Source organism: Rosa chinensis, chromosome 7, assembly GCF_002994745.2.
Source record: "Rosa chinensis cultivar Old Blush chromosome 7, RchiOBHm-V2, whole genome shotgun sequence".
NCBI classification, from domain to species: Eukaryota; Viridiplantae; Streptophyta; class Magnoliopsida; order Rosales; family Rosaceae; genus Rosa; species Rosa chinensis.
Window position 1 is genome coordinate 26,522,971 of NC_037094.1, and position 24,203 is coordinate 26,547,173.

Genomic DNA, 24,203 nt, shown 5'->3' on the forward strand with positions numbered 1-24,203 from the left:
AACCCACCCCATTGCCATCCCTAATCCATATAGTCATGGTCAATAGTAAAATCGGTAAAATATGAGCCATGGTGTTGTTTTGCAATCGAAGTGATTGATGATGATGTATTCATGTATCTAAAATATATTTGATGGTTTTATAACCTCTTTTTAATATGTTTCAACCAATTTGGTTGCTTGCTAATTCTTCATATGGACTACAATTATTTCATCTGCCATTAAAATTCACACATGATCTTAAAGAGAGGCCGATTATATCACTATCAAAGACGAGAAGAAAATTTAACATATAAGAAAATATTTAATTAATATTTAGATATATAAAATATTTAATTCTTATTTTATTTTTATGGATTCTTCTATTTTTATTTTTATTTATTTATTAATTAAGAGGGATAAATATGAAAGTTCGATGATAGAAAAATAGAGGCGTGTGCATTAAGTAATTAAGGGTGTGTGTGTATAAAACTTATATATATATACACACACACACACACTTTTTTTTTCAAAGGGTATGTACATTTAAACTAGAAGCTACGGCTATGTTTGGGATTACTTTTGGGAGGGCTAGAATAGCTTTGGAATTAATAAGAAAATTAGTCATAAATATAAAAGATTACAATATATATATATATATATATATATATATATATATATAATGTGTATTGAGGAGTTTTGGAAGCACTCAAAAGTAGTTATGAGAAGCACTTGTCAATTAATTTTTAGTTTAAAAGCACTTTTTAAATTTGACAAAAACATTTTTAGGCATTTAAAACAGTCCCAAAAAAAGCCTAAAAGCTGAAAACCTGAGGGCACAATTAGGGGTACATTTGATGTAAATTAAACAGATGAAAAAGAAGTTTCTAGAGCAATTAGATCCGTGCAAGGGTGCTTGGAAATTTTAAAAGCGCCAGCCACTATATATGCTGATTTGCGACCCATTGTGTATATCCGAGAAATAACTGGGAAGACACAAAATTCGGTGCTTTCCCCTAATGTAAGGAAAATTATATATGCATTGGTAAATTGTGGACAAAGTTCGATCATTTTCTCGTGTAGGATTTGTTTTTCTTCTTCTTTGTTTTGGATTGTTTTGTTGCTATGTATGGTTAGGATTCATAATTAAATTTTACTTAGGACTTGATTGTTGTCTATATAAGCACCAATCATAAATTTTGAAATCATTCAGTAAATCAGAAAATCGATAATTAATTTCAATTGTTCCCGAGTTCTAAGTTTGAAGGTGGTCTAATATCCATAGCCTTCAACGTTACATAGCTACTTCAAATTGATTTAAGAGGGTTTTTAAAAGGAGTGGGACAAATGTCAAACATGGATGAGAGGCTTCAGAGGATGCTTGGAGGGGCTTTGGGCCACCCACGACCCGATTCACCCTCCCTCGATTCCTCCGAGCAGGTGTACATCTCCTCACTGGCCCTCCTCAAAATGCTCAAGCATGGAAGAGCCGGGGTTCCTATGGAGGTCATGGGGTTGATGCTCGGTGAGTTCGTGGACGATTACACAGTTCGTGTGGTTGATGTCTTTGCAATGCCGTAGAACGGTTCCGGTGTTAGTGTTGAAGCTGTGGATCATATATTCCAGACCAATATGCTTGGCATGCTTAAGCAGGCCGGGCGACCGGAGATGGTTGTTGGGAGGTACCATTCTCACCCTGGATTTGGTTGCTGGCTATCTGGTGTAGACATGAATACACAGCAAAGCTTTGAGGCTTTGAACAAACGTGCTGTGGCTGTGGTGGTGGATCCGATTCAAAGTGTCAAGGGCAAGGTGGTTATGGATGCGTTCCGCCTTATCAACCCCCAAACTATGATGTTTCATCAAGAACCGAGGCAGACCACATCCAATCTAGGGCTTCTCAATAAGCCATCCATTCATAGCGATTAACTACAGGAAGAATGAACTTGAGGAAAAGATGTTGCTTAATCTTAATAAGAAGAATTGGGCAGATTGGCTGACACTTGCGCGTTTTGATACTCATTCAAAGACAAATGAGCAAACTGTCAAGGAAATGTTAACCCTAGCTGTGAAGTACGTACAACGAGGCGGTACAGGAGGAGGATGAGCTGACACCGGAGAAGCTTACCATTGCAAATGTGGGAAGACGAGACGCCAAGAAGCGGCTCGAAGAGCATGTCTTGAACTTGATGTCCTCGAACATTGTCCAAACCTTGAGCACAATGCTAGATACTGTTGTATTCTAGAGTACGTTCAGTATACATGTATACGTCAAGTTGATTTCCCCTGTAATCTTGAAGGGCTGGACTATGCAATAGTTGTACTTATTTCTTTGGGTGCGGTTTCTGTCAACCTATCATTTTTTTTTGTTCACCATACTTTCTCATTACACATTAAATTTACTTATTTAACCTATTTCTTTTTTCAGAAATATCTTTGTATGACATAACCAATTAAAAATAATAATAATTAAAATCTCTCATTTATTTTATATCAATAAAAAATTAAAATATATTGTATTTTCCTAACAAATCATAATTTGAAACAAATCTCCAACCTTGCTAAAATTATAAGCATAAAGATTTTTAAATCCCATCAGAGCTAATGCTCTTTGGCAATAAATTTTCCCTTCAAAAACAAATTATAATTTGATTTACTTCTATGTTTTAACTTTCTCTTTTAATTTTAATATTCGTCTATTTCAACTGCGAGCAATAAAGAAGGGAATGATTTTTTTTTTTTGTGTTTTAAATCTTTACTTTCGGTGTTCACTAAGAGTATTGCAAAGATTTTGATGAAGTTTTTTTGAAAGGAAGATTTTGATGAAGTTAACACTAATGATTTTGTGAACTGAAAAACGAATTAACGATGAGGAGGGAACAAAAAAAAAAAAAAAAGTAATGAATCATATTTGGGTGGAGAAGATGATGTTATACAATGAGAATTTAAGTAGTCTTTATATTTAATTAATTAGTTATGTATTTAGCCTTCCTTACATATTTGAATTTTGAAAATTAGTGTACTTATTCGTCATTTTATACTTGGGTGATATAATATTTCCATAATTCGCATGTTCGTCGGGTGAACTAAGAATATTAATGGTAGGGTGGCAATAGTTTCACCGTATATCTTTTCATTTTTAGTAAATGGGAATTGGGGCTTTCCCAGACAACTCTCTATTAATAAAAAAAAATGTCAAGTTAACTTTGCATGCAAAACCTAAAATTTCACTACGTACTATTTGCATGATACCCCATAAAAAAAAGTGATCTCTTTGAAATAATATGGTGATCGATGTAAGGTTAGTCTTCATATTTCACAATGTAATTGAAGTGAAAATTCTTCTATGCACATACAGTGCAAGTGAACCAACAGTTTTTTCTTAATAGCAAAAAAATATACTTAATGTTATCTAGCCGTCTAATTCTGTGGGTGCAAGTGAACGTCGGTGGACTGAATATTCTCTCCTATTTGAAGTCCTTATTTTTTTTTTTTTTTTATTGGGAGAGGTTAGCGTTAGATACTTGAAGTACTTATTGATATATTTCTTAAGAATTGGTTTTTTTTTTCTCTTTCAAATTGTATAGATATGTAAGACTAGTTTTTACCACCTTTTTTTTTTCTTTGTTGCAACGTCATACTAGTTTTTACCAATTGGCCGGTAGTGCACACGTACGAAAGATACACAATTCTAATAAAAAGAAAATAAAAAGAAGAGAGAGAGAAAGAAAGAAAGGTAAACTAAACTAATTTGAAAATTCTCATAAGTAATGAATTAGAAAAGTACGTGTACATCTAAAGCTATGATATTCTAAACAAGTAAACAGTTCTCGATCTATAAGTATTTCCTAGGCCTGCCACTCGGTCGGTTCGAATCGGTTATGGGCATTACCAACTTCAAAACCAAAGCTTTCGGTTTTGAAATTGACTTACCAATTACCAATCAAAACTTTCGGTTATTAATTAATTTTACCAAATTTGGTATTTCGGTTTTCGGTATTACCAAACTTTACAACAAATATATTTTTGAAATATAAATTAGAATGAAACAATACCACTTTACCGAAACTGAATAACACTCTTAAATCTAGAGTCTCATAACTGGATGGTAGCCCAAACTAGAACAGATTTTGAATGAACCAGCGATCCAGTTGTCTCTAATTTTCTCACCCTCCCCTGTTTCTCTTGTAGAAAGAGTGTTTGGATTGCATAAATAAAATAAAAAAATAGAAGATAATTGGGGAAGAAGATATGAGACGCAGTGATCAATGTGCATAGGGAAGTGAAGAGAAGGATTATCTTATTAAACAAGTTTAATCAATGTGCATAGGGAAGTGAAAAAAAGGATTATCTTATTAAACAAATAACAAATTTAATCACTGTTATCTTATTAAACAAAATTAAAACAACTCACAAAAAGGTACAGCCTGTACTAAATTATAAATTATCAAAGGGTTTTAAAGATATAGAAATGTAAAAAAAAAAATATATTAATGTATAGCTTTAAAATATTATATTGCAGAGGAAAATGCAATTTTAGCAAAACGTTAATTGGATTTGATGATTAAATATTTTCAACATATAGTTAAAAATTTGATAATTTTTGTCCTCATTTCGACTTCAATCCATATGATCAATGACAATAGTCGTTTTTGTCCATATAGTTATTAATTAGAGTTCTTAAAGGGTAACCGCACGGAAACAAGATTTTGAGTTGCAACTTTTCACATTGGTAGATGGAGCTCGTCTGTATGAGCCTGTGGTTTCAAAGGGCACAAAAATCGGATTTGAGAAAGAATTATTACGGCCAAATTTGCGAAAAGGATATTTTGGTAAATGACTATAAAAGAAGATTGACTGCATTGACCGAGACCGAAATGACGACAAACGAGACCGATTATTTCATATCATGTCTATTACTATGCTATGAATACGTGGATGAAGTCAGATTTACCATCATACTTTTTTTATTTATCATCTCGCACGAAATGTTTATATGTCTACTAGTGTTGTTTACCATATTCATTGGTTATGTAGAAATGTATACCTATCAAAACCAACAAGTTAAAAAATCAATACATTGGATAACTGACCGGTGGATATAAAGAATGGGATAAGATACGCCTTTGGTAAAAATATAAGCCGATTTCATCTTCGTATTGACCTCGATCCACATGGTCAATTGTAATGGCGTTATTACCTTTACAACTAAAATACCAGTAGTCAATCTATCACAAATCCTACCAAGGACAAGGTTCGCCCCTAACCTCTCAAGGGATCAATATACGTTTACCTGGGTAGAAAATTTGGGGGAGAAAAATCATTGCAGTTTTGTTACCCTTAGAAACACAATAACTTAAAATGATATAAACGTCCAAATCAATTAAAATATAAATAAAATGTATATGATTTAATTTCAATTAACTAAAAAATTATAAATCTTATTAAGAAATGTAGTTTATTAAAATTAAAACTGACAAATAAAATAAATCATATGATAGCAAAATATCACAAACAGATAATAATCTTTGATTATAAAACTAAATACATACTTTGTCAAATTAAATATATCTTCCATATCAATGTATCATATCCATACATATTAAAATAAATGACTACATAATTATATATATATATATATATAACACTAGCATTTCGGTAAATTCGGTATTTACCAAAATCAAACTAACTTTTTCGATATTTTTCGATTTTGGTCTTTTCGATTTCGGTTACCAAGATTCAGTTTACCAAACCTCAAATATTCAGTCGGTATTCAATCAGTTCGGTATTTACCAAACCAAATGGCCAGCCCTAGTATTTCCTTACCTGCTTCAACATTTTTTCTTTTCCTGCATGTCTGTATTTTTGACTTCAATGGGCCCAAACAGTATGAAAAGCTATTTGTTTGAATTATACAGCAAAGAGATTTTGATGATATCATCGATCAGGAAAAAACAAAAGATTTTGATGATCTCACTAAGTCCCTATTATTTTTTCTTTTCCTGCACGTCTGTATTTTTGTCTTTTGACTTCAATGGGCCCAAACAGTACGAAAAGCTATTTGAATTATACAGCAAAGAGATTTTGATGATATCATCGATCGGGAAAAAAAAAAAAAAAAAAAGATTTTGATGATCTCACTGTTCTTTTCTTCTCCTAGTGTGAAAAGCTATAATTTCCTATGAAATTTCCAAAGATTTTTTTTATGAAACTTCCTAATCTAATCTAATACAGTAGCCAAAAGCTCCAATGGCCCATTGACATACATCAATCTGACTCCCTTTTTCCCCTTTTCTAATGTAAAAACCAAAAAGCACTGTCTATAATTCTCTATATCTAGCTAGTGGGAACTGTTTCTGATAGACATCTATCTGTTTAAAGCAAAGGAATGTAGTTTAGGGTCTGATGATGCAAAAGCAACGGAGTTCAATCAAATCAAAGCATAACTGAGTGAACATTACATTCTCCTAATCTAGCTCGACTATATTTGAAATCATCCAATTCAAAGAGACTGTTAAGCCCCACTACGAAAGGCGCGTGTTAGCTGTCATTCCAAAAAGTTGGAAACTCAGAGCTAGAAACCAAACACTAGAAAGTGATCGAATTGGAAACTGAGTAGGCGCACTTTTGCTTGCTTGCTCTTTCCTTCTGGAGTTCTGGACGGTGGACCAAGGAAGAAGATGACACCATCACGTGAATATAATAGGGAAAAAATGCTTCTGTCCGACTCAGGATTGCGTGGAGGGAGCTTGGACTAAAATTCAATGATGGATTCTTCCATCACAGAAGGGGCTACCGACGTGAAGTACCTAACCCTACAGATTCTGGTATATGCTCAAACATACATAAACAGGTTCTTCAACTAGCTACCTCAGAACATACAAAAAATGTGGATGAATTCATTTTATCAAGAGCTTTAATTTCAACCACTAATTATTTTCTTTTGTCTGTTTATACACTGGATCCGGCTCCTCTAAAGTTAGGAGTCTTGAATTTACTCATGAGTTTACATGGCGCTGTGTAAGGTTAGGAACAAAGCATGCAATTCTACAGAAGTAGCAGACCTTAGACATTATAACACGACGCAGACATGAAAGAAAGTTTCAAATTTTGCGTCGAGTCTCCTTAGTTTCGGGTCAATTAAGAACAACGCAGTAACGAAATGGTTAGGCCACCATTTTGTGGAGGCCACAACTGGTCGCCAAGATTTTGCTCGTGGCAATTAGTAGCTAAGCTTGACACTGATTAGAACGAATAATGATTTTCATGATCCAATACATCAAGTGACAATGATTGGGATTGATAGTGTATTTGATGATGTGTTATTTGAAATAGATAATATGGTTTTCTTTATTATACTCATTCATATTAAAATAATGCGGCTGAACTATATTTTTGGGTATTATCTGCATTTCATCACTTTATGTGTTAGTTGATGTGACATAACCACATTGTTTAATGAAATCTTTTAATAGGTTGATCTTTGTGCTATATCAACCGTCACATAACGTGAAATATATGTGATGTAATTCACTTAGCATTACTTTTCATACCGTGACTAACAACTAAAAGAGAGAGAAAAGATAGAACACTAAGACTTGGGATGTTTACGATTTTTTTTTTAATCAACTTGGGTGGTGCCTTTGCCAACAATTTATGACGCTGAAATTGTACATTCGGAGTCTTGGGTTTGTTGTCACCGCTATACTATAGTAAAGAGAAGGCCTTTAGTGATCCATAATCAAATTATTTAATGCTAATAACCGTCAAATATCAAATAACATTTGATAAGATGTAAACTGTCAAATATCAAATAACCTTCGAGAAGATGGAAACGATCGAGGATAAAAATGTCAAAAATAAAATAATTAGTAGAAAAAAATTAAAAAAGATGATCAATCCACTACATATCAACGAAAATTACCCACTCTCACACCCATATATAGGGTGTGTTTGGCATCCTAGTTTGATTTAATTAGAGGTTAACTTTCATTTGTTTTTCTACCCAAGTAAAAACTAACCCCCATTTAACGCGTTGTAATACTAACTTACTACCCATGCAATGCATTGTTATTGTTGAAAATAGAAAAAACGTGAAATTTTTCTTGAAGAAGTTGGTGCAATTTTTTTATATTTATATTTTTGGTTTTCCCTTTACCATTATTTATTTTTATTTCAAAGAAAATTATAGATAACTCATATTTGGCAAACATTTTGACACCAAAACTTTTGCCTGTGTCCCGATCAAAAAAAAAAAAAAAACTTTTGCCTGTGTAATGCGCGTCTTGTTACCGAAGAAATGAAGAAAGAGGAAGTTGCCCTCACTTCAATCTTTTTCATACTTATGGTTTAAATTTTTTTTTTCTATAATAACTGCTGGATAATTTTATGGTTCTATTCCTACCTTCCTTAATAGTATTTGATCCTCTTCCATTTCTTTTTACCATTAAACATCCTTAAAAAAAAAAAAAATATATATATATATATCCCACTTTTGCCCTTTCGTCTTTTCTCTCTACACAATCTTCTCTCATTTGTGAAAACGAATAGCAGGCAAAGAAAATGATACCCAAACCAAGCTTTGCAAAAGAAATACATCAGCTTGACAAAGACAAATATTTGAGAATTTTGCAGCCAAGGGTGACACCAATTGAGACGAACGTGATAATATTTTAACTGATGTAATGACCTACACTGTAAAACTCAAGTACTCAATTGATCTCTTCCTCGTTTGATTGTTGGAGCCTCATGCAGTTATGTTTGGGCAGCCCTTTAGAAACTTTGTGCGTCAAGGCTTAATGCAATGAAATATCTATTTGATTAAATATATTATTTTTGTGTGTGTGTGTGGGTTCTTGTTTTTTTTTGTTCTTCTGTTATGCTGTTGATTTTAGTGAATCAAATGAAAGAGAGGTTAGATAGAGAGGGGAGGGTAGAGACCAGAGACGGAAAAAAAAAAAAAAAACTAGACGAGAGAGAGATGCAGGGATGAAGGAAGACGGATGAGAGACGTATGACAATAATTTTTTATTTTTTATTTTTAATCTCAAGAGGGCAAAGTAGGATTTTAAAATGATCAAAAATAAGAGAAGGTCTAGATGTCAATATAAGATGTATGAATAGAAGATTGTACAAAACTACAAAAAAATGAACCCTAGCAGAGCTCTGCTAGGGCTGAGAGAGCGCTGCCCCCAGGCCTCGCGACTCTGCACCTTCCTCCATTCTCAATGGCAGGCTATTTCGGCATCATCTTCGATGTCGTATCAATCAAGTACGGCTGTGGTCGTCTCTCATCATCCTCTGAGTTTCTCGGAGCGATCGCCGCAGGAGCAGTCTTGTACCGCGGCCTTGGTTTTGCCAATCCAATCGGCTTTCGGTGGGAGATCTTTTCCTATTGTGCTTTGCCGGGAGGAGTTTCAGGTCAGATCCATATTTGAAGTGGGTCGTTTACGACCCAAACGTGGGCGACTAATGCCGCTGTTAGGCGGCTGCATCATCGAGGTGGTCAAGGGCGAGGGTGACCCCGTATGGAGCGAGACGGCGCCACGACAGCTGAGTCTTCTCCGACGAAGGTTGGAGGTGTTGCAATTCTGGCATCGTTTGCGGATCAATTTCGAGACGTGCTTTTCCAGGTCAGTCGCTCGACTGCTCTTCCCAAATTGCTCTCTGGCGGAGCGACGAGTTGTTTCAAGAGGGGATGATGTTGCTGCTGCTCAGATCGGTGATCGGTGGGTGCCCGGTTGCCAGGGTGGCCTAAGTATTTCCAAACAGGCTTACTCCTCTTGGGTGCCCAGTTGCCTGGGTGCGCAGAGTAGTGCTTCTTGGGCTTGGGCTCTTTTTACTGCATCAGTTTCAATTTTGACTTAAAGTTGGATTTGGATCCGCATTTGGGACCAAGGTCGTACCCTAATTTGGATCTTGGATCTGAAACAGTTGCTCATATTGTTCCGGTATTGGTTCTGGTTCTTGAGTTCATCTGCCAACATCCGAGTTTCTGACACCCTTGGTTGCTTTCGATCTCTGGTTGAGCGAATCACCTCTCCTAGGCGGTTATATCATCGGCTACAGTTACAGTTACTCTTCTATTTACACTGGTTTAGTGACATATGCAGTGCAGTGATGCCTTATGGCATCAAGTCACATGGTTACCTCTCATTCTCGATGCGATTGCATCTAGTTATGAGTTATTTTTACTTTATCATAGATGCGTTTGTGCATCTCGTTATGTTTTCTTGCTTTCTTTAGATGTTTTATGCATCATTCCATGTACTCCTCAATTGCACTTAATATAGTTTGTCGTCCTTCTTTCAAAAAAAAAAGAAAAAAGATGTATGAATAGAAACACTCCATTTAATTTAGGAGACCATTTTAGGCATAGGCATATCATATTTTGGTGAAGCCATTTGACACCAAAAGAGTGCTTCCATGTGGAGATATATAAATAGATATACATACAGACAGATAAATATATATTATTAAATAGATAGATAAAATAGCTTCATAAGTTATCTTCAGTACAAGTACAGCCAATAGCTTAAACTTAAGGATACATCAGTGATATGATCAATGTTTTAAAAGGCTGAGGCGTTGCCGAGAGAGCCTCAGGGAGGTGTTCGCCTTGAGGTATAAGGCGTAAGTCCTACATATAAATGAGCTACATTTATGTAATCATTAGTCTTATATATAGAACATTTATTGTAACCAAAAGAACATTATAAATTGTCATCATTTCATAATAAGCAAGTACTAGAACTCATTGTGCCTACACTACACAATTTTAAAACTTATATCAATTTAAAGTGGGAGCAGGACAACTAAATACACAATGCAAATCATAAATAGAACTACATGTCATCAAAGAAATCTAAAAAAAAAAAAAAACAGGGTATAGACAAAAAAGAAAACTAATAATGTTGGAGTAATATCATGCATTACATATAATCTAGTTGATAACAATAGTCAGTCTATGATGTGATAAAGATACAGATGAAAGAAAATTGATCCAGCATGTTACATATCTATCAAGAATCCGATTTAATCGCCTCCCAATTTCATAGTTCATTATTGGAAGTTAACAAAGCTCACAACTAAAATAGTCTTAGACGTCCTCTGTTCAAAGACCAAATCTCTCTTACTTACGTCTTTCTATTTTTCATGTAAAAGCCAAATTGTGCGAATCCAATAGATGGTAGATTTGCAGGTGATAAAATATCCAACTGACTGAAGCTAGATGGTAGATTTGGTCTTATAGTATTGGAAATTTATGAATCAAGATGCATATAGCTACAACTCATATAAATTAACAATCCAATTCGCTTACCCAGTTACCCCCAAATAACTTCTCAAACATTGAAAACGAAAAAATACATTACGAAATACAAATCAAACATTGAAATGAAACCATCCAAAGAAAACATCGAAAGTTGAGAGAAAATTCATACTTTATACTCCTTGTCTTCAAATCAAAATACAAATGTCCAACTCTCTTCATATCGAATTTCTTTCTTGCTCCAATTATGCAAATAGCCTCCTTTAAAACCAAATTCTTGAGAAAACTTATGGGCTCTTTATAATTTGATCAAATTTTCGAGCAAGGTATTGGGATTGGCGGCTTTAAGAGTGAAGGAGTCGGGGAGGACGCTAGTTTGAGTAATTTCTGCTTGGTTTGTCTACAAACACGACCTAAATGAATTTGGTTTCTGAAAACACCAAAACGACGTCGTTTTGGTGTTAAAAAACAAAAAACAAAAAAGTTCCCAAGTGTTTGCCTAGAACGCCTTGTAACGCCCTTTCCAAGCTTTTGCCGCCTTCAGCAGCGCCTTGAGAGCCTATGCGCCTCAGCTGCAAAATGAAGACATTTTCCTCTGTGCCTCGCGCTTTCTAAGCTTCAGGCGCGCTTTTTAATTCATTGGATATGATTACACTCACGAGGTCTAAAACTTTCCGTTTATACACCTGCAAACTTAGGATGCTCAACTAAACCGTCCCCAACCGTCACTATATGTACGTTTAACAATGAAGCTGCCACGTGAATTAGGCTGAAACCACCATCAAACCACCACATCTGGTTGTCAATACGATCACATCAAGACAAAATATATATTCACTGGTGGGACCCTCCTTAATTCCTCATAGAGAGCCTTTACTATTCGCGTGGATAGGCTTCATCATTTAGCCCTTCACCCCTAAACCCGCCCGGCCCATAGGGCCAAAGCCCTACCCGGCCCTTGCATTAGGTCTGGCCGGCCCTACCCTTTCTCAAATAGGGTAGGGTAAGGGTCATGCAAATGAAGCCCGACCCTACCTTACGGCCCGGCCCTTTAAGCCCTAATACTTTTCTATTTTTAAAATATGTTTCTCTTTAGTCTATAACATACAACTTATCTCTTTTTTGTAATTGATTTCCTAAGCTTTATTTTCTTTAATTTTTGTTTCCTTTGTTAAACAACAATTAATTTTGGGAGATAGTTAATTGAATATAACCATCTTAACTAATATTTATAAATGTTATAACTTATAAGTTAATTCCAATATATATATATATTTATATTAAATATGATCAACAAAAAACAATGAGTCTTGTATTACCTATATAACAATTGAACCACATTTTGAGATAAAAAAATAAAAATAATATATTTCTTTTTGTTAAACAAATTAAGTCCCTCTTAGGCCCATTTCGGCCCTATTCGGAAAGCCGGCCCGACCCAGCCCTAGTGGCTTGGGTATTTCGAGCGGGTAAAGGTTAACATAATTAAGCTCCGGCCCGACCCTAAATTTTGTTGACTTTTACTAGACTCTGTCCGGCCTAACCCTAAGCCCTAAAATTTAGGGTAGGGCCAGCCTACCTACCCGGGCCCATGATGACCGCTACGCGTGGACTAATGACATTTGCAACACCTGTCATTCTAAAAAACAGTCCATCAAAAAAAAAAAAAATTTCTGGAGGTTTCTCAGGTAGCTTCTTCCCAATTTTGACAGAATTGCAGAAAGGGAGCCATCTAAAGCAAACCAGTTCAACAGGTATGAACCCTTTGGTCTTTTTCTTAGTTTATGTTTGTGGGTTTTTCAATGAGATTCCTAGAGTTGTTCTACTTGAAAGTAATATATTCTCAAAATCAAAGACAAGATCAGAACTCTACCTAATCTTCACACCCAGTTAAACCTCATTTCAGATTACCAAACCAAGAAGCAAACAAACCCAATCAGAAGTTCTGATTGGGTTTGTTTGCTTCTTGGTTTGGTAATCTGAAATGAGGTTTAACTGGGTGTGAAGATTTTACCTTTATCTGTGAAGAAATTATCTCCTGATAACATGATTATTTTGTAGTTAGTGAAAGATTTGAAATGTCTAGAACTTATCTGATAATGGATAGCTTCATTTTTGTGGTCAATCAATTTGTTTGTGATTGGAATCAAAGAACTTTGTTTTTTCCTACACCTTAATTAGTTCAGTGCTCAGCACCATTTCTACATATTTATGCTTGATTCCCAAGTACCAAAAATTGAATTAAAGAACTAGCCGCGCCCTATTATTATCCACGTTGCCTAATAGAACTTTCAACGTTAGGAACTTTCCCACCTTAATTAGGAACTTTTCCACAACTAAGTACCTATATTGCCTTACAGAATCTGATAAAGCTCGGAACTTTGTCCCCATTTCGATCCTAAAACAATGTATTTCGAGGAAGAGGAGGAGGCCTTTGAGCACACACTCCTAGTAGTCCATGAGGTCTCGGTCTATAAAATTCCACCACGGTCAACGTCGGGTGGTGACAAGTCCGGTGAGTGGCTCCAGTCTGACAGGATATGGTCAGGAAGATTGCGTGTTGTGTCGTGCAAGGAACAGTGTGAGATCCGATTGGAGGATCCAAGCTCCAGTGAGCTCTTTGCAGCTTGCTTTGTTTTAACCAGGCCAGCGCAAGACCTCAGTGGAGATGGTGCTTGATATTCACCCAGCTGTGAATGATAGATTGAAGGTAAAATCTTAAAACTCTGATTTGATTTTTGACCACTTTCAATCAATTCATTAGTCTCCTTGGGATCTGTAGGAAGGTGAAACTATCAGGATAAATGTCAAGCCGAAGCCTACTAGTGAGACTGGAATGTTGTCAGCTGCTGGGCTATCTGGGTCCGCAAAGCCTAAACCATTGAGCCCCCAGGGCTGGAAAAATCAAGTCCCCTCTGCCACCACCTCCCCATGGTCCAGTTGCTGCTAGAAGCATCTCTGGTGGTGTCAAGTACCCCAAGATAACCAAAGGCATAATTCCAACCTTTCATCTCATTTTTTTCACATTGAGATATGGAAATGTAAATCTCAGTGTTCTTTCTGAATCTAGCAGTTTAGCAAATCTTTTTGCTCTGATTTGGTTGCATTTGGAACTTATAAACATGTTGTTATATAAGCAAATGTGTCTTGGTTGAGTAGGTTTAAAATTGTCATGAAATGTCCATGAGTTTTGATATATCATCAGCTATAAATTTGTCATAGCTGATTAATATACAATGAACTTCCACAAGGTCCTTCAGTGTTGATTTTTTATATTTATGCAGCAATTTTGTTGTCGTCACATGTTATTTATCAGGTTATCGCATTTGAATCATCTAATATATGTACAAATGGTAATCTGGAAGTGTGTTCTCGACTGGCTTTAAGCTTTTGCCTACATGGTATATGCATGCCATGAATGTTTCAACATTCGATAGTGTTGTTGTCTAATTGGAACCTGTTGCATTTTGATGAACTCAGAATTTTAATTCCTGATTTCCTTAAAAAAATGAGTTCTAAATTACATTGCAAGAAATGCAAGCCAAGTAGCTGTCAGCTTATTGTCAAGCGGGTCAAATATATAGAACCTGATTTCAATCAGAAAGCTTGATTCTAGCAATGTCTTTGTTATTGTTTCAGTGAGTCTCTATTCCAATAAACTTGTACGAGTCTCGTGTTTTTATGTTTGCTGGTACACTTGTTCCCCACAGGAAGTAATTCAAAAATAAGTGTGGTTTATGGACATTTGCTGAGTCTCTTTTGGGAGAGCCCTTGCTATTTATTATTTTTGGTCATTTGGATAACCCTTATATGCAAGTGAGATCATATATATGTCTTTATCATTTGCAGAGGAAATATCCTTCAACAAGTGCAGCTGGATGGGTGGCTTTCTGACTGTGTGAGCATTTGTTAATTACAAAGGAAGTGCGGAAAGAATATGTGGAACGAAAAGAGGCACCAAATACTTCCATTTACAGAAAATGATGAAAATCATGTGTTCTTGCAATACATGTTCAAGCTTGTTTTGCCCCACCGTCCCTGTTCTTTTGTGCTGGCTCTTTGTCACCTTAGAATTCCCCGTTTACACTTCTATATAATAGAGAAATACATGCTTTCGGTTTCAATTGTGATTTGTTATTGTTTGGTTTTCTTTTCCCAGTTCAATGACAATACATTCAATTTTCCAATTTCAGTATCCAGTGGACTAAGATGAATTGTCATTTCGTTCTGGTTTTTCTCTTTCTTTTTCTTGTATTCGGCTGGATCTCACACTACGGTGTCTGCGTAATCATAGAATCGGCATTTGAACCATCCTGATATACAGTGTATATTGTCTACTATCCCTTTGCTTACTTACTCAGTGGTTTCTGTTCTGGTCTCATTTCCACAGGATATGAGGTAGAAAAGCTTTACTCGTCTAGAGGATTTACAAAAATGAGAGGTGATACAATTCTTTTCAGATCCTGATGAGGTTAGAGGCATTCACTATATCAGTTTTTGTACAATTTTCTTATTAAAGAATAGGCCACTTGCAAAATATTGCACATGAAAAGACTGATGCTGATGTAAAGTAGTTCACATCTAAAACCAGAAAAAGATATAGATGGATCATAATCTTGAACCTTCGCTTATAAACCGTCAAACATGGTCTATGTGATGATAAAGTAAAGATGGACTATACCACAAGAAAAGATGGCATAGCATCATCTGAAGAGTTGGACGGTTAGTAGGATGGGGCATGAGTAGGACTGTAGTACTGAATCTGGAGGATGAGAATGAGAGTTCTGGTGGTGACAAAAAAAAAAAAGTGTAGAAATATGATACCATTACAAATGGTGTATTGTCTGCTTGCTTCTTGCTGGCATGGAGGACGGTGAACTGCCTCAGTCTGATCGCTCCGCAATGTAGTTTAGTGATTTGAATTGTCAATGGCTTAGGTCCCTCGTCAAGGATTGTCTAACAAAAGGGTCCCGGTGATTGTACAAATGGTTAAACGTTTTCTGATTAGTGACAATGTGATGCACACTGGTTTGGTAAATATATAGCTGAAGCCACCAAGCAACGGTCATGGCGGGAAGAATAACTGTAGTGCAGGGTTATAGTGTGAACTGAGTTCAAGTTATGTGGGAGAGGTGGGCCATTCTCCCCCCTACATTGGAATTTTGTGTATGCGTCATACAAGCAATCTTGGAAACTTTCGGTGTCTTGTGTATATTTTTGGACTGTTGGTTCCCCCAGGATCCTATATATACTCATGACATATGCCACTCCTTCACTCCCTCTTACTTCCTTTCTTTCTCTGCTCCTTCCTCTCCTCCCCCCTTTTGCTTCTTTGACACTGACTCTTGTGCTACCTCTACCTCTTTCTGGCTCACATTCTTTTCCAACCGCCAACCACTTCGATTTTCGACAAGTTTTGGATGGTTTTTACTTCAGGGTCTTGCTATAGGTTCCAATTTTGGAAGTTCTGACCAGTTTTCTTTAGACAAAGCTCTTCTATTTTTCACTGATTTGAGTTATTTCATATTCAAGTTGTGACATTTGAGCTATATCAGCTTCTGGGTATTGACTCGGAGGCTTAAATTTGATTCCTTTCCATCTTATTTTGGGAATTGCTGAAAAAAACTTGTGAGGGGGGGTTGTTGGGGCTGGCACATTGGTTATAAGGAAAGAGTTTCCAAAGACAATGATTCTGCCATCCAAAGGGTGCATTCTGTGGAGGTTTTACTCAATTCCTGACAAGAAATCTCTTCTTGACAAAAGCTTTTATTTTTGGATTTTCCAAATTTTTAATAGATACTGTACGGGCACTTAACGAGCATTCATCCCTAAGCTGCACCTCTCTGCTATATATTATAACTATTATTTTGTTTCGAAAATTTCGGATATTTGTGAGTTATGGGTGGGGCATCACTACCACCAGGTTTTAGATTCCACCCAACTGATGAGGAATTAGTGGGATACTATCTTAGTAGAAAATTGGAGGGGCTTGAATTTGAGCTCGAAGTAATTCCTGTCATCGATTTGTACAAATTTGACCCCTGGGAGCTGCCAGGTAATTGTTATATCAATCTTTTTAACTCGGTTCAGTAGTAACTATTACTAGCAGTACTGTTGTCTGGTTTTTGTTCTTTCTTTAGGATTTGATGAATTCCAATGAGCTTTTCTATGATAGGAATATGACTGTTATTATTTTTAATGACATAGAATTCTAGGAGTTGGGTGACCTTCTAAGAGAAAAGGGTAGAAAATATAATGGGTTTAGTTAGAGATGGCTTGCATACCAATCTGAACAGAAGAGCATAAAGCTAGTTTTTCATTTTTGTTTAAGTGAGCTTCTTTTTTGTTCTTTTCTGACTGCGCATGATGTGGTCTTCTTTTCTTCCAAAAGCCAAGCTAAATGGCTTTAGATATGCCCTCATAACATATATAAATTACATGAAAGTGAAAGTTTGTTTCTTTTCAAATTCCAATATGCTTTTCGACAATAATATGCCATGACTAAATGTTGGTGGATCAAAAAGGGTGTGGCATCTGATACATGTTAGTTTGTCTTATTCATTGCAGAGAAATCGTTTCTCCCCAGGCGAGATATGGAATGGTTCTTCTTCTGTCCAAGGGATCGAAAGTACCCGAATGGCTCAAGAACAAATCGAGCTACTAAAGCTGGCTACTGGAAAGCCACCGGAAAAGACCGCAAGGTTGTCTGCCAATCTAGTGTTACTGGATACCGCAAGACCCTTGTTTTCTATCGTGGACGTGCTCCTTTAGGTGATCGAACAGAGTGGATTATGCATGAGTACCGCCTCAATGATGATTTTGCTCAGGGGTCACCAGGTCATCAGGTACATCTAGTCTTATATGGTTATGGTTTAGTACTGAAATGGTATGTTGGAGAACTTTACATACTTACATTTGGCATTTCGGTCATCTTTACAGGGAGTTTTTGCTTTGTGCCGTGTTGTTAAAAAGAAAGAGCATACACAGAAGGCAAATGATTCCAATGGAGAACCCAAGGCTAAGACGACTGGAAGTACTTCGAGCAATGGGGATTTGACCTCAACAAGAAACTCGAATGAGACCTTGAGCATCTCTGCTGGAATGTCATCTCAAGTGAACTACCAGCATGACGAGAGTCGCCATTCAAGCCATACTACTTCTCCATATGAAGTCTCTCCAATGGCAGAGTTTGAGCCAGCTCCAAGAGGCACCAATCCTGCAGACTTCTGGATCTCACCTGACTTAATTCTTGATTCTTCAAAGGTATTGATATGAGAAAAGTTGATGAGAAATTTCAAGGACTTGATGTTCATAATGTTAACATCTTTCTCGAACATTTCTCTTGGGCTTTTGTGCAGGACTACCCACAGTTACAAGGAGCTGTGGCTAATTACTTCCCCCAGTACGAGTTTCCAAGCACAATGTCACCATGGCAGTCATATGAACACACTGAGATTTCGCCTAGTTCATCATACTCAAATTTTGGAGACTTCCAAATGGCAGAAGATATGAATCAAATGGCCAGCATGTCACCTTTCTCAGGACACACAGACTACATGGGTTATTGTGGAAATGAGGGATTGCAATTTGAAGGTTTTGACCAGACTAGTACAGTGAGATATCCAAATCACTTCTGAAAAGGAAAGAAGAACATTGTTGATCTTTTTTTCAATGCGGTATCTGAAACATGGAATGGCCAAGCTCTAATTTGCAGGCAAGTGAGCGCAGATGGGAGTTTACGGGAGCTTGGACGTCTATTGCTGCAGGAAGACAACATAATTGTGATGTAGGGGTTTCCAAGACAACGCCTTTTAATGTTGGTTCTTGGTAGTAAAAATAATCAGTCGTCTTCTTCTATAAGGACTTAAGGAGTGGTTTGCATTCACTGTAATAGTACTGTCTGCATTGTTTGGAGTTGTTTCAGAAGCCACTTATGATATTCATGGTTTCTTTAAATATCGTCAGTTAGTATCCCCCGGGTGATAATCACTTTTATCGGTTTCCCCTGGAGTTGGTTTATAGTAGCTGTACTGTTTTCCAAAGTGAGCTTCTTGAATGTAAGCTACCTTGTGGTTAATTTTATATATATATATATATATATATATATATATATATATATATATACAGTGTAATTTTCTATGCTTGATAATCTTTATGTATTGATTCCACTTATTGCAGCAGTAAACAGCCACTGTTAGATACTTTATTCCTTGGCTTCTAATGATTGGTTACCGTTTTGTATTATTCCCAAGTTAAAGAATATAATGTTTGTAAGTATGCAAGGTAGAGACTGAAAAGAGAGAAAAAGAGAAAAGTAGTTGTGAATGTGAACTGAGGACAGTACTTTGTGTTTCAACTTTCATTCACCAAAGTTAAAGTTTCCATCTTCAATCCCTAATGCTTATTCAAATTATTGAAGTTTCCAAATTTAATATTCTCTTGAGATTTAAAGCTAGTGACAAAGACTACTTTTCAAGTGTTGATAAGCCATCCCATTGTGCAGTTACTTTCACCCACATTCTTTAAACTTTTTGTTGGTATGTTTTGTGCAATCAATGGACTAATTGGTGGGGATCACTTGGGTTTTGGTGGGTTTATAATCATCTTATTGAAGATTCACATCCTATTGCAGTTAATAGTTTTAATTTGGCCACTTCCAATCAAAATTACATTGCAACTTTGATTTTACAGCATATCTGCTAGTACATGGAAAGCTCCAAGAGTTAGGGACCCCAGTGATCAATTGCCACCACCTTATCTGTCTTAAAGCTACAACTGAGAATTGCTTTTCTGTGTGGCTAGCAATCAAACAAAGCTATGAAGAACAGGCAGTAAATTATTCTGGTGCTGTACAGACGGGGACTGGAGTTGAGGGATCTGATCAATTTTGATTTTTGAAGTTGAACATATTTATAAATATTTGAGTTGTTGGAAATCAATAAACTCAGAGGCTGCAGGATTCAACCAGAAAATGATACACTCTCGACAGTATGTTCAAGTTTGCTAGATAACTGTACTTTTAGATCTGTTGTTTATATCAAGAACATCTCATTTTTGGTTGTGATTTCTGAAAGCAAACTTTAGTAAAAGTTATGTCCTTGAGTTTTGATAATATGAACTGTTGAAATCAAGCTGAACTTTGTACTTTGATTTGGTGATTATCAGTTTCAACTACTGTGGTATGATACACTTGGAGAGAAAACTATGTTAGGATGCATGAAAATTGAGACAATAACTGATCACCAAAAGCTTAAGCTATTGAGGAACGGATCAACAATGTATTCCGAGCTAACAAGAACACCAGATAATATAATGTATTTATTAGGACAAAATTTACAGCACCTACTGATGAGAGCTTGTGTTTTGCTCCTAATTTGGTAGTTGGTGCAACTTTTGATATGGGAATGAAGTTAAAGCCCAGTTTGAGGTGCTTTTAGAGAACCACAAATTTAAAATTTTCAAATGAAACTCACTCTTCATGGTGTGAACATTCAAAAGATACAAACAATGACTTTAGGTTCGCACAAGAGATTTAATAAGCGTAGAATGCCATGGAAAGGCCATAAAAGGTGCCACCCAGCCCATTGAGTTTCCAAGAAATGTGCATTTCTCTCTTCTGAAGTTTTCCAATTGTTCCTTGCCCCTTCAAAACTTTGTTAAGCATCTTCAAAAAGAGATTGTGGCTTTAGGAATACTATCCTAAAAGGCCTATATTTGCTCTTTTTTATCCTGTCCCCCACCATTGTTTTCTAAAACAGATTCTCCCACCCCCCCTACTACCTCACTCTCAGCATCCATTGCTTGGTTTAAACTTTAAAGTATGGAATAAACTCGCCGCCTCATCTTTTAAGAGGGGAATGTAAGAAATCTGACCTTAAATTTGGGGTAAATACTCTCTGCCACTAGAGCTACAAGCCACATATACTTCTCCTTTGCCAAGCAAAGGAATAAAGAGAAGACTCCCTTATGTTGGTTGAAAATGAAAATGAGGAAGTAGCTGCATCAGAAACAGTCTCATCTGCACAATTTGTGATGAATTAAAATGGTTTATATATGATGCAACTATTGAGTGTCGGTTTAGTACAAGCTTGCAATTTGTGGACTACAATAGACTTCTACTTCTTCAAGGGTTGCTCTATTCTCATCCCCAAAAAGTGACTCCTTTCCATCTTTTCTCTTTGCATATGACAATCCTAGTCTAGATTTGGCTTGCCTTAAATCACCAATACCGGAATTAGTATCCGGGCCAGCAAACCCACCCATAACCGGCGCTAGAGGTGGGCCAATGAGCAGCCCATCGGCCCCAAATTGTGGCCCACCCCGAGCATAATCAAAAAGGGCTGCACCACTGCCTCCTACTTTAGGCAGAACAATTGGGTCATCAGTTTTCTCATTATCTGCCCAGTAGAATAGGAATGGATCAAAACTGTCATAGTAATCATCTGTGCTTCTATAGCCTTCAGGGTTGAATGCACCAAACTTGAAGGACTTGTTCGTGTAGCCAACTATGGCACATGGCCCCTTGAAGTCACAACAGTTATGGAAATCAGCTGCACTAAATCCATCAATGGTGGCCTTATAGCAACATTTGAGTTCCCTACCTGCTCAAAATCATTCAAACAATGTTTGAAGAGAATAGATGTTTTGTTCAGTATAATTGTGTTTAGTTGTCTCTTTCTTGAGATTATAAACTATACCCTAGCCTAGAGTTAACTCGTAAGATCCGGTTTAAGAGTATTTTACATGTTGTGAGATCGAGTTTGCGATATAGAAATCTCCTTATTTAGTGAAGTGTTCTTTTTGTGGCAAAGTTTGCTATCCAATTGAATGAGATCAAGAACAGCTAATTAAGTCAGGATTATGTTTTGTGTTAGTGACTTGGTGTGATTTAGCATACCATTTTCTGCTATAATACATAGTAATAAGACAATGCACAAAATGGAACACTCTCTGATTAGATCTGTTTTCATATTTTAAGCCTCTCGTAATGACATGATCTACAATAAAACCAACATTCTGTGCTTGTATTTGCATAGTTGTTCAAAATTATGGGTTTTCATTATGTAAGTGAAATAATATATATCAGACATATAATTAGTGATGCATGTGCATTGCAACTATGAAGGACAGAAATCAAATGTGAGAGAAAGAGAGAGAGAGAGAGAGAGAGAGAGAGAGAGAGAGAGAGAGAAGTAATATACCTCTTAAGAATGTTTTGTCCAGAAGAGAAGGTGGAAATGGAAGATCAGTAGTATCATGGTACTTGATCTGTGGCCTTGGATCTTCATCAAGTTTTGGCTTGCCTATATTCCACCCAAACAAGCTATAAGGGCTTCTCGTCCATCCAGAACCAGAAGAGAGAGTGTTTGAGAAGTAACAAGCCATGTGCAGCAGGATCACTTCACTTCACTAAATTAATCCACACCCAACATTCCCATTCACTAGAATCCTCACAAATATTGGCCAAAGCTCTGCAGCATCTTATCTCCTTATACTTCTCTACCCTTTAAAATTGACATGTGTCAGGCCCTTATTGATCAAATCATACTGGGTTAAACTCAATTTTGGCTTTATGATGCCATGTTAAGCCTTCTAGCTCATCCAGAATTATAATTCTGCCAAGTCATTTCTGGTTTTATTCCTGAGGGGCCTATTTTTTGAAATATCATATCCTTTGCATGAACTCATTATTTTAATAAATTTTGTGTGAGTGACTAATCAACAATGGGTCCATAGCTCAGTGGTAGAGCATTTGACTGCAGATCAAGAGGTCACCGGTTCGAACCCGGTTGGGCCCTTTTAAAATTCTTTTCATTTTCAATTTTTGTTTCTATTTAATATGTTAAAAAGAATTTTCCAATTTTTGTTTCCATTTAATTTGTTAAAAAGAAACTTTCTAAAATTCATTTTACTTTTAGAGTACGTTTTTCATTTTTCAAATTTTATTCCATTTTAAATTTTTTACATATAAACTTTCTAGAATATTTTTGTTTCCATTTAATTTGTTAAAAAGAAACTTTCTAAAAATCATTTTACTTTTAGGATTTTTTTATTTTTCAATTTTGTTTCCATTTAATTTTTCAAAAAAGAAACTTTCTAAAAATCATTTTACTTTTAGGGTTTTGGAATTAACTGTTGTAGAGAATTGTGTCTTTTAGTTGATAATAGGGGGGGCCTTTAAATAGGGAATTACAGATTACATAAAAGGTAATAGAATCCAAATTAACTAGGTAATCTAGAACTTTCTCCTATTACAACTTAATGACAAAACCCTAGTTTGAAGAGGCACACACGATGTCGACTTCCTTCAACACTCCCCCTTGGGCCGCTCAAACTTGGTGATGACGTTTTGATTGTTGCCTAGTTAAAAACCTTGCCAGGTAACAAAAACTCTGTGGGATAAAAATAACCTTGGTCGAAGGACAAAAAGAGCACAACATGTCCTTCATTCTTCGAGATCGAACATGTAGACATCATGTCTTCCCCTGATGTCAATATCTCCCCCTGATTGTTACAATCATGGGAGTTCAGATAACTTTCTCAATCCGATGCTCTTCACATGTTTCTCGAAGGTGAATTATAGTAACGACTTAGTAAATAAGTCCGCTACATTATCCTCTGATCGAATTTGGTTCACTTCAATATTTAGAAGTGCTTGCTGTTGCTGATTGTAAAAGAACTTAGGTGATATATGCTTGGTGTTGTTGCCCTTGATGAAACCTAATTTCATTTGTTCAATACAAGCTGCATTATCTTCATAAATGCATGTAGGTTCATCTGTGGTAGACTTCAAACCACAAGTTCCTCGAATGTGTCTAACTACAGACCTTAGCCATATGCATTCTCGCATGGCTTCATGTAGAGCAATAATCTCTGCATGATTTGAGGAAGTAGCAACAAGGGTCTGCTTTGTAGACCTCCAAGATATCGCTGTGCTTCCCATGGTAAAGACATAACC

The 24,203-nt window shown here is 36.2% G+C and overlaps 2 protein-coding genes, 1 non-coding gene and 2 pseudogenes across 4 annotated transcripts; 4 read left to right on the forward strand and 1 right to left on the reverse strand.

The window, feature by feature from the left end:
- The first annotated feature begins 1,323 nt into the window (after positions 1-1,323).
- Positions 1,324-2,222, forward strand: LOC112175946 (annotated as a pseudogene).
- Positions 2,223-12,899: 10,677 nt separating this feature from the next.
- LOC112178987 (NAC domain-containing protein 71) lies at positions 12,900-19,201 on the forward strand. 2 transcript variants are annotated; one of them, XM_040511094.1, is made up of 5 exons: positions 12,900-12,999; positions 15,095-17,300; positions 17,813-18,090; positions 18,185-18,508; positions 18,604-19,201. In XM_040511094.1, exons 2-5 carry the CDS (start codon positions 17,144-17,146, stop codon positions 18,880-18,882), a joined length of 1,038 nt encoding a protein of 345 aa, XP_040367028.1. In that variant the 5' UTR covers positions 12,900-12,999; positions 15,095-17,143; the 3' UTR covers positions 18,883-19,201. The 2 variants fall into 2 exon arrangements, with proteins under 2 accessions (XP_040367028.1, XP_024173038.1); XM_024317270.2 differs by lacking the exon at positions 12,900-12,999 and adding an exon at positions 13,820-13,955.
- LOC112177698 lies at positions 13,616-15,088 on the forward strand (annotated as a pseudogene).
- A 1,966-nt stretch (positions 19,202-21,167) lies between the features above and the next one.
- Positions 21,168-22,719, reverse strand: LOC112178990. Its single transcript, XM_024317276.2, has 2 exons — positions 22,447-22,719; positions 21,168-21,846 (listed from the first exon to the last, which is right to left on the reverse strand). Exons 1-2 carry the CDS (start codon positions 22,628-22,630, stop codon positions 21,323-21,325), a joined length of 708 nt encoding a protein of 235 aa, XP_024173044.1. The 5' UTR covers positions 22,631-22,719; the 3' UTR covers positions 21,168-21,322.
- Positions 22,720-22,971: 252 nt separating this feature from the next.
- On the forward strand, positions 22,972-23,043 carry TRNAC-GCA. Its single transcript has one exon. It is a non-coding gene; the product is annotated as a tRNA-Cys (tRNA).
- Positions 23,044-24,203: the final 1,160 nt, after the last annotated feature.